General features: G+C 62.1%; 1 protein-coding gene across 4 annotated transcripts; it reads right to left on the bottom strand.

Annotated features, from left to right (window-relative positions):
* Window positions 1–1,866: 1,866 nt before the first annotated feature.
* On the bottom strand, window positions 1,867–9,298 carry LOC141988647 (aldehyde dehydrogenase family 3 member B1-like). Of its 4 annotated transcripts, none has more exons than XM_074954491.1 (10): window positions 9,238–9,298; window positions 8,148–8,310; window positions 6,927–7,037; window positions 6,587–6,707; window positions 6,247–6,332; window positions 5,814–5,895; window positions 5,021–5,407; window positions 4,572–4,738; window positions 3,639–3,738; window positions 1,867–3,038 (listed from the first exon to the last, which is right to left on the bottom strand). In XM_074954491.1, the coding sequence occupies exons 1-10, from the start codon at window positions 9,282–9,284 to the stop codon at window positions 2,845–2,847; spliced, it is 1,458 nt and encodes a 485-aa protein (XP_074810592.1). In that variant the 5' UTR covers window positions 9,285–9,298; the 3' UTR covers window positions 1,867–2,844. The 4 variants fall into 4 exon arrangements, with proteins under 4 accessions (XP_074810592.1, XP_074810589.1, XP_074810591.1 ...); XM_074954488.1 differs by having other exon boundaries at window positions 2,901–3,038; window positions 4,552–4,738; XM_074954490.1 differs by having other exon boundaries at window positions 2,901–3,038; window positions 4,597–4,738.
* Window positions 9,299–10,293: the final 995 nt, after the last annotated feature.

Below are 10,293 nucleotides of genomic sequence, written 5' to 3'. Positions count from 1 at the left end.
ATTGCTCGGGCATGTAGGAATGAAATCAGGAGGGCCAAATCGCACCTGGAGCTGCAGCTAGCAAGAGATGTCAAGAGTAACAAGAAGGGTTTCTTCAGGTATGTTGGCAACAAGAAGAAAGCCAAGGAAAGTGTGGGCCCCTTACTGAATGAGGGAGGCAACCTAGTGACAGAGGATATGGAAAAAGCTAATGTACTCAATGCTTTTTTTGCCTCTGTTTTCACTAACAAGGTCAGCTCCCAGACTGCTGCGCTGGGCATCACAGAATGGGGAAGAGATGGCCAGCCCTCTGTGGAGATAGAGGTGGTTAGGGACTATTTAGAAAAGCTGGACGTGCACAAGTCCATGGGGCCGGACGAGTTGCATCCGAGAGTGCTGAAGGAATTGGCGGCTGTGATTGCAGAGCCCTTGGCCATTATCTTTGAAAACTCGTGGCGAACGGGGGAAGTCCCGGATGACTGGAAAAAGGCTAATGTAGTGCCAATCTTTAAAAAAGGGAAGAAGGAGGATCCTGGGAACTACAGGCCAGTCAGCCTCACCTCAGTCCCTGGAAAAATCATGGAGCAGGTCCTCAAAGAATCAATCCTGAAGCACTTACATGAGAGGAAAGTGATCAGGAACAGTCAGCATGGGTTCACCAAGGGAAGGTCATGCCTGACTAATCTAATCGCCTTTTATGATGAGATTACTGGTTCTGTGGATGAAGGGAAAGCAGTGGATGTATTGTTTCTTGACTTTAGCAAAGCTTTTGACACGGTCTCCCACAGTATTCTCGTCAGCAAGTTAAGGAAGTATGGGCTGGATGAATGCACTATAAGGTGGGTAGAAAGCTGGCTAGATTGTCGGGCTCAACGGGTAGTGATCAATGGCTCCATGTCTAGTTGGCAGCCGGTGTCAAGTGGTGTGCCCCAGGGGTCGGTCCTGGGGCCGGTTTTGTTCAATATCTTCATAAATGATCTGGAGGATGGTGTGGATTGCACTCTCAGCAAATTTGCGGATGATACTAAACTGGGAGGAGTGGTAGATACGCTGGAGGGGAGGGATAGGATACAGAAGGACCTAGACAAATTGGAGGATTGGGCCAAAAGAAATCTGATGAGGTTCAATAAGGATAAGTGCAGGGTCCTGCACTTAGGATGGAAGAATCCAATGCACCGCTACAGACTAGGGACCGAATGGCTAGGCAGCAGTTCTGCAGAAAAGGACCTAGGGGTGACAGTGGACGAGAAGCTGGATATGAGTCAACAGTGTGCCCTTGTTGCCAAGAAGGCCAATGGCATTTTGGGATGTATAAGTAGGGGCATAGCGAGCAGATCGAGGGACGTGATCGTTCCCCTCTATTCGACACTGGTGAGGCCTCATCTGGAGTACTGTGTCCAGTTTTGGGCCCCACACTACAAGAAGGATGTGGATAAATTGGAGAGAGTCCAGCGAAGGGCAACAAAAATGATTAGGGGTCTAGAGCACATGACTTATGAGGAGAGGCTGAGGGAGCTGGGATTGTTTAGTCTGCGGAAGAGAAGAATGAGGGGGGATTTGATAGCTGCTTTCAACTACCTGAAAGGGGGTTCCAAAGAGGATGGCTCTAGACTGTTCTCAATGGTAGCAGATGACAGAACGAGGAGTAATGGTCTCAAGTTGCAATGGGGGAGGTTTAGATTGGATATTAGGAAAAACTTTTTCACTAAGAGGGTGGTGAAACACTGGAATGCGTTACCTAGGGAGGTGGTAGAATCTCCTTCCTTAGAGGTTTTTAAGGTCAGGCTTGACAAAGCCCTGGCTGGGATGATTTAACTGGGAATTGGTCCTGCTTCGAGCAGGGGGTTGGACTAGATGACCTTCTGGGGTCCCTTCCAACCCTGATATTCTATGATTCAATCCCAACCCACAGGGCTCCCCCTGGTCCCCTATGCTGGCTGTTGCTCCCTGTCTTTCATTCTCCCACAAGCTGCTCCTTGGCAGCAGGGAGAAGACCGGGGGGTGACGCTGGCCCTGCTGGCTGCTGTGCTTAGTCCCCTCTCTGGGGCCCTCCCCCAGCCCCGCCTATGCTGCCCGCCGAGCCAGAGCCAGGGAGGGCGAAAGACCTGCAGGACCAGGCCAGGCAGGCGAGTTCAACGCTGAGTCTTTACTAAACCAAAATCTACACAGGGCGAAGCACAGAGCAGGGGGCAAACGCAGCGATGGGCGAAGAGCACAGAGCACGATGGGAGAATGAGGCTAAGCCAGCACAGCGGGCATGTCTGAGGCAGGAGTGATTCCCTGAGAGCAGGCTGGGTTGCTAGCTGCCCTTACTGCCCCTGTGGCCCTCGTCCCCCTCGGAGCAGGGTCCTTCGGCTCCTGGACACCTGCCCTCCCCAAACATGCACTGAGAGGATGGCACTGCCCTTCCTGGGCAACACAGCAGCAGCCTGGGGGGGCACCGGTGTGGGAGGGCACCACTGGGATTACAGGGCCTACATATCTCCCTGGTGGGGCAGACAACTGGCCTGGAGGGGTCATTCCTAGGCAGCCCCCTTGGCATTTCCCCCCTCCCAGCATCTGTCTCCATGGGGGCAGTGGGGTGGGGGGCAGCTCGGAGACACAGGGGAAGCTCTCTCCCTACTACCCAAGGAGCTGGAGATGGGGAAGCAAGAGGCTGGGCTAGGAGGGGCAGGAGCTCCCAGAGATGGGATGGAGGAAGCTGTGCCCCTCTTCCCAGGAAGATGAAGGAGTCGGACAAAAACTATTTAGCCCCTTTGGAGGGGCCCTCCTAAGGTCAGCCAGGCCTTCTTCCCCCATGGCAGTCAGGCAGCCTGTGGGTTGTATGGTGCTGGGCGGCTGGGCTGGGTGGGCCCGACACTCCCGTCACAGCAGGGCGCAGGTACCCTTGCGCTTGATCTCGGAGGCAGAAGATAGCAGCCCCATTTTGCGCTCGCTGTAGGGTGGGTAGCGCAGGGAGTTCATGGTCTCCAGGCCCATGCTGCGCAGGAGGCAGGCGCGGTGGTGAGAGAAGGTGTCAAAGCTGAACTTGCCGTGGTACGAGCCCAGCCCACTGTTCCCTAGAAACAGAGCAGAGCTCGGATACGGGCACAGGCCAGGGCCCAGCCGCGCCCACCCCCACGGTACGATCCCAGCCCACTGGGCCCTGCCGACACACCCCCTCCCCCCCACAGTATGATCCCTGCCCACGGGGCCCTGCCCACACAGCGTGGCTCAGTCACGGGGCTAAGCCCCCCCCCCACACGGTATGATCCCAGCCCACAAGGCCCTGCCCATACAGCGCGGCTCAGCCATGGTATAGCTGCAGGCCCTGGTCACATTGGAGGAGATGCAGCCAAGCAGCGTGTCCGTGGGCCGCTCTGTGCAGTCCCAGGGCCCCAGCCAAGGCCCAGTGTATGCACCATGCCCTGGGCAGAGACGCTGGGCCCTGCTCCCAGCCCGTGTATCTGCAGGCAGCTGGGTCAGCAGTGGGAGGCTGCACGGCTCCGGGCTGTGATGGCTGGAGCTGATTAGAGCCAGGCCCTGACGTGCCACAGCCTGTTCCAGGAGCCCCATGGCAGACAGGCCCCTTCCCCAGGCTGTGCATATAGCAGCCCCCCAGGGGCTCGGCCCCAGGCTGGGGGGCAAGGAACAGGGGCAGGCTGGGGGCCCAGACGTACCAATCCCACCGAAGGGCAGCGAGAGCAGCGTCATATGCATTATGGGGTCATTGGCACCAAAACCACCGCTGCTCGTCCGCTCCAGCACCCGGTGCACCAGCTGGGGGGAAGCAGAGATGGGGAGTGAGGGAGCCCCATACCTGTCTGATATTGGGGTAGCTGGGGGTGGGTGCCACCCCATCAGCTGGCTAGGAGCCCCTCCCACACAGCTGCTTCCCTCTGGGAAGGGCGACCAGGCCCGGGGCAGGGTCTGGGTCACTGGGGCCGTCTCTCCAATTCCTACCCAGCCCAGCCATGTTCTCCAGCCTGTCCTCTCCTGCCCCCTTGCCCTCGCCATGCGGTTATATCACTGCCCAGGCAGGTGCAGTTCAGCCCTCGCCTTGTAACAGCCACGCTCCTCCCCACTTCTCCCACCAGGGCGGTGCCCCACGCGTTCGCCCAGGACAGTCAGACCGTCCGACACAGAAGCAAGGGGGCTACAGGCACCAGAGCAGCCTCTACCACCCACCAGCCAGTGCCACGCACTGTGCTCATGATGCCCAGAGGGTGACTCTGCGGCTGGGGCCTTGTGCGGACCCCTGAAGGGCCCCAGTTGTGTCCTCACGGCTGACAGAGACCTGGGCTGGTTTCATGTCGGTCGTACAGTCTCACAGTGCCACCCCCGTCTGGACGCTTTCACTCCGCTTCGCAGGGATTCAGCTTTGGCCTCTTCCCAATCTACTGGAGCTAAGTCCAGCGCACCTGCTCCCGAACCCAGCCAAGAGTGTCCACACGGGGGGCGGCTGACCTGGGGTGCAATACAGAGCCATTTTCCTGTGGAGACTGGCCCCAGGGTCGGGGCGGGGGGTTGCACTGGCACAGAAGTAAATGGGTGAAAGGACGGTTCCAGCATGAGTCCTCAGGCAGAACTAACCCTAGATCCCTGCCCCGCACATTGCTGTCAGTGGCGAAGACGTACACGACCAGCGGCCGCTCCCGGCTGTTGATGAAGGCGATGGCTTCGTCCACGTTGGGCACGGTGACGATGGGCAGGACGGGCCCGAAGATCTCCTCCTGCATGGCAGGCTCTGACGGCTGCACGTCCACCAGCACCGTGGGGGCTGTGGGGAGGGGGCATCACTCACTGCACAGGGGCACATGGCAGCCCTCATCTGCCATGGGTCTGCCCTCATCCAGCCCTGCCCTGACACCGGAGCTCCCCACAGGCCCTGCCCTGCCACCAGAGCTCCCAGTGTTCATTTCTCCACCATCAGGGCTCCCCCTGCCCTGCCTGGATCCCTGGATCCGCAGGCCAGAGCTCAGGTCCCTGGCAATGGGTCCCCCAGAGCCCCGCACCCTGACATGGGTCCCCCAGAGCCCCGCACCCTGGCCAGGGCCCTCACCGATGTAGCGCTCCTTCTCGTCCATCTGCCCCCCGATGGCCACGCGCCCGCTGCCCAGCAGGGCCCGGATGCGCTGGAACTGCTTGTCACTGATGATGCGGGCGAAGTCGGGCGACTCCCGGGGGTCGGGGCCGAAGAACTGGGTGATGGCGTGACGCAGGGCGGGCAGCAGCTTCTCCTGCGTCTCCGCGCTGCACAGCACGTAGTCGGGCGCGACGCAGGTCTGCCCCGCGTTGAAGCAGCGCCCCCAGACCAGCCGGTTGGCCACATTCTGCATGTCGCTCTCGTCAGCCACGTAGCAGGGGTTCTTGCCCCCCAGCTCCAGCGTCAGCGGCGTCAGGTGCGTGGCCGCACCTGCCATCACGATCTTGCCCACTTGGGGGTTGCCTGCGGGGGTTGGGGAGACGCATCAGGGCAGAGACCTGCCACTCTTCCACCCGGCCTGGGGCACCAGGGGCCTTGGGATGCAGGCAGCCTCGGCCTCGCCCAGGAGGGGGAAGGACCCTGCATCTGGCTGGGAGCTCCAGTCACTCTCAGCCCCCGTCTTCAGGGGCCTCAGAGAGTCACTCAGCTGGGATCCCAGCCCTGGAGAGCCTCCTCTTGGCCCAGTCAGGAGAACCCCGAGGGGCCCAGAGCCACTGGCCGGGCCCCAAGTGTGTGCCCTGGCAATGGGCTCTGGGGGGAGCTTACTGGGAGAGGGAAGGCAGAGGATGTGTGTAGGGGGGGCTGGACGGTGCCCTCTGGTGTGGAAGGGGAGGGAACCGTGGGGAGGACTGGGTCACTCGGGACATACCAGTGAAGAAGATGTAGTCAAACTTGTTCTCCAGCAGCTGGGTGGTCTCCGTGGGGCCCCCAGTCACCACAGCAAAGGAGTCCTGCAATCGGAGAGGGGAGGGTGTTTGGGGTGATCTTCATCCTGCCCCCTTTACTCTGCCCCACTCCTGCCCATTACTGTAGTGTTTACCCTCTCTGCTCCCTGTGGCCCTGTCCCCGTCACTCTGGCTACTGGCACTGACGGGGCATTGGGGTGGGGGAAGGGGGCACTGGGGAGCAGCTCAGTGGGTGCGGGGATGCAGTGGTTGAGGTATTGGGGAGCACAGAGGATAACTGGGTGTGGGAGGCTGGGGCATGGGGCAGGGGGCTGGGCACGGTGCTAGGCATGAAGAAGTGGCTCAGCGCCTGGGGAACAAATAGGCATGGTGCCAGGGGAGGGGGCAGTTCCTTACCTTGTCCAGGTAGCTGGGCAGCACCTCAGCCACGAGCTTCTCAGTGCTGCTGCTGATTTCGGAGGGTTTGATGATGACACAGTTCCCTGGTGGGGCAGGCGGGACGTCACGAAGCAGCACAGACACCTCCCCTCCCCAGGGCCTTGCCGCAACACCCCGACCCACCACTGGGGAGCACTGCAAGGATATGCCCCCCGAGAAAACACCAGGAGCCTCATTTGGTGCTGGGGCAAGGCTCTGGGTCAGGAGCCCTGCCTTGAAGCACTTGGGCACCATGCTGGGGGTGGGACCTCTGCCTGGGGCAGGTTCCAGGCTTTGGAGTTTGAGGTCCCTGACTCACCAGCAGCGATGGCCCCAACAAGGGGCACCAGGATGAGGTGCAAGGGGTAGTTCCAGGGCCCGATGATCAGCACCACTCCGTGGGGCTCCTTCCGGATGAAGGCCGTGTCGAGCTGAGTAACCTGCAGGGGAGGCCTCGGCATCAGGACCTGGGCGGAACAGGTCCCAGGTCCGGGGGGGGACTGAACTCGCCCATGGGGATAGGAGTCCTAGCACGGTCGTGGGGGCACGTCCCAGTTCAGCCCTGGATGCTTGTTCCCACCCGCCGCAGGCCTCGACCTGTGGGTGTGTTTCCTCCCCTATCCCCGCAGCTCAGCCCCGGGGGCGCATCTCCCCATTACCAGATTCTTCACCACAAACTCGTCCTTCATCCAGCTGGACAGGTTGTTGAGCGCGTAGTTGACCTCGTTCTTGACCAGCATGACCTCGGAAAGCTCCGCTTCCAAGCGGGGCTGCAGGCATACAGCAGTGTTATCTTCAACCCCTGCCCATCAGGGACCCCCCCACCCAATACACAGCTCTGCCCATCCACCACTACAGACCCTGAGGGCGGCGTGGGGCAGGGATAGGACCAGCTGGGGGAAGCTCACTGGGGTGGGGGCAGATGCAATGCCATCTCCCCTGGCAAAAGGTCCCCTCATGGGTCAGTGCGGTCCCCGGGCCAGCGGTGCCTGGACTCTTCACCAACACCAGACTCTCACACAGCCACCTGGGTGCATGAGGCCTTCTGCCAGCTCCGGGCAGCCAGGAGATGCTGACCCATGCCGGTAGGCAATCCCTGGCCTCAGATCTTCTCGCCTTTGTCACCTCCCAGCTGGCCCCCAGCAACGCGACAGGCCTGGGCACAGAGCCGTCCCACCTGCAGGAAATGCCAGCTGGGGCAAGTCACCGTAGCACATCTCCTCAGCACCACAGGAGCCCTCACCCCATAATCTCACCCTGCACTGGCACCCCATGGACAAGAGAGACCAGGGCTGGGTCAGGCGCGTCTCAGCGCTCCATGGCCTGGGCCCGGCGTATCTAACAGAGCCTAAAGCCCTCGGAGGGGGACCGGGGTTGACAGTTCCACTCCTTGGGCCAGGGGGACTCTCTGCCACCAGGCAAAGCTGGTCTGTGCAGGAGACAGAGCCTCCTCCAGGGCCAGTCACAGCCCAGGGAACGAACTGTCCTGGGAACTACGGTTCATCCCAGCCTTCCCCTCCAAGGGCCAGGTGCTGCTCCCAGTGGCCTTCACTGACAGAACCCAGAGCAGCAATGACATTTAACTAGACCCTACCAAAACACCCCCACCTGCACACACACAGTCCCACCCCCAGGGGAGAAGAGAGGGGACCACATGCTGCAGTCACCTCGTGTAATGCACAACCCACAGCCCTCGGCTCCTGCGGGGAGGAGGGTGGGCCAGGAACCTGGGCAGATGAGACCCCAGTGCACCCCCTGCTAACTGTGCTGTGGGGGATCCCCAGGGAGACCCCCCATTCCTCCTCCAACCCTTCCCTACAGGGAGACCTGCCCCCCACTTGCCCTGCGCTGGGCTCTCGGCTCAGCCCCGCCCGGCTCACCTTGCCCATGTCCGAGGCCATGGCATCCAGGATAGGCTGCTTCTTGTCATCCAGGAAGCGGCCCAGCGCCTCCAGCTGGGAGACCCGGTGCTCAGCGGTGCGCGTCTTCCCCGTGAGCCACACAGCGTGCAGGCTGCTCACCAAACCCACATAGGGGTTCATGCTGGTTGGGAGGGGGTAGGTCAGCCTGTCCTGGGAGGACCCAGAGTCCCCCCCTCATCCCCAACTCTCCATCCACACAGCCGCTGACCCCCACACACCTTCACAGCCACTGATCCTTCCCCCTGCCCATTCCCATGGCATCTGAGCCTCTAACTTCCCTCCCTCTGCACCCACTACATATCCCCATACTCTCTGATCCCCTAATCCCCAGCCCCTGCACTTCCTGTCCATCCCCAAGGCCTCTGATCCCCTAACCCCTCTCCCCCTGCCCATCCCCACAGCCTCTGAGCCCCTAACCCCCTCCCTCTGCATCCCCTGTCCATCCCCACAGCCTCTGAGCCCCTAGCCCCGCTCCCCCTGCAGTCCCTGCCCATCCCCACGGCCTCTGAGCCTCTGACCATGCCCATCCCCACAGTCCCCAACCCTGACCCCTGTCGGGGGGGCACAGGCAGTGGGGGGGGGTCTGCCCTCTTCGGGGGGGGGTGCAGATGGGGAGTGGAGTGGTCCAGCCCCAGAGGGGCCCAAAGGGGTGGGAATTTCAGTGAAATCAGGGATGGGGGGGGCAGCCCTGACTTGGGCACAATCCCACAACCCTCTTCTACCCCCTACCACCCCATGAAGCAAGCCTCAGCCTCACCGCCTGATCACCCTGCCCCCGCAACAGGCCCCGCCCCCAGCACCTGTTCACCCCGCCCCCAGCACCTGTTCACCTCGCCCCGCAGCAGGCCCCGCCCCCTGCGCCTGTTCACCCCGCCCCCAGCACCTGTTCACCTCGCCCCCGCAGCAGGCCCCGCCCCGAGCACCTGTTCACCCCGCCCCGAGCACTTGTTCACCCCGCCCCCGCAGCAGGCCCCGCCCCCAGCGCCTGTTCACCTCGCCCCCGCAGCAGGCCCCGCCCCCGGTGCCGGATCCCCTCCGTACCACGTACCTGTCGCGGCTGTTGGGATTGGCACAGCCCCGCCCCCTTCCCGCCATGCTGATGACGATTGGGCACCGGCCCGCCGGCGGAGGAAGGTGATTGGCCGGGCTGGGGCGGGGCTGGACCAGGGGTGGGATCTTGTGGCCCTTCGCTCGCTGTGATTTCCTGCCGGGTGATGCGGCCACGGCTCCGCCCCCCGGGGCAGGGCAGAGACCTAGAGCCGTCAGCGCCCAGCAGTGCTGGCGGGGGCTGAGAGCCAGGACTCCTGGGTTCTATCCCTGCTCTGGGAGGGGAGTGGGGGTAAGAGCAGGGGGCAGGCAGGTCTGCTGGGTTAGAGCAGGGGGCTGGGAGCCAGGACTCCTGGGTTCTATCCCTGCTCTGGGAGGGGAGTGGGGGTAAAAGCAGGGGGCAGGCAGGTCTCCCGCTCTACGGGGGGCTGGGAGCCAGGACTCCTGGGTTGTAGCCCCACTTGGGGAGCGGGGGTCTAGTGGTTAGAGTGGTGGCAGGGACTGGGGGCTAGGGCTCTGGTGTCCTTTCCTGGCTTGGGGAGGGCAGTGGGGTCTAGTGGTTAGAGGCTGGGGGCAGCTGAGAGCCAGGACTCCTGGGTTCTATCCCAGCTCTGTCCTGCAGTTGTTCAGAGCACGGATTTATCCTCCCATCAGTGTCCCGCAGAGGTGTGACCCTACTGGCCTGTGGCCCGTGGCTCCCTGCTGTCAGTGTGAGGATGGGCCTGCCTGGCCTGTGCTGGGTGTTGGTTTGGTTGGGAGGAGACTCTGCCATTGGGTGCTCTCCCCAGTAAGATGCTCGGAGGGGCAGGGACTGGTGGCTTAGCGCAAGAGCCCAGCGCTGCCACTGCCCTCCTAGGCCCTAACCCTGCTACAGTCAGCAGGGCTTGGCCTGGGCCCCCTTTGTGTGGTGGTGGGGGGGTCTGGCTGCCCCAAGCCTTAAACCTGCTAGCCCACCCACACGGCTCTGCACCCCACAGCTGAGGTGACCCACAGAGTTTGGTGTCTCTCGGCACTCGGCCCCTCACCCAGCAGCTTTGGAGTCTGTCTTCATAGAATC

Source organism: Natator depressus, chromosome 6 (genome assembly GCF_965152275.1).
Source record: "Natator depressus isolate rNatDep1 chromosome 6, rNatDep2.hap1, whole genome shotgun sequence".
In the NCBI taxonomy this organism is placed as follows: Eukaryota; Metazoa; Chordata; order Testudines; family Cheloniidae; genus Natator; species Natator depressus.
Note: the sequence above shows the minus strand (reverse complement) of the source record. Positions and strands in the feature narration are given on the sequence as shown.

Bases quoted from the DNA above. Each gene is read 5' to 3' on its own strand.
- LOC141988647 (XM_074954491.1), bottom strand. From the start codon at position 9,284: ATGGCGGGAAGGGGGCGGGGCTGTGCCAATCCCAACAGCCGCGACAG. The intron at 7,038-8,147 runs GTGAGCCGGGCG...GTATGCCTGCAG, and splicing joins TGGCCTCGGACATGGGCAAG to CCCCGCTTGGAAGCGGAGCT. The intron at 6,708-6,926 runs GTAATGGGGAGA...CCTCCCCTGCAG, and splicing joins AGTTTGTGGTGAAGAATCTG to GTTACTCAGCTCGACACGGC.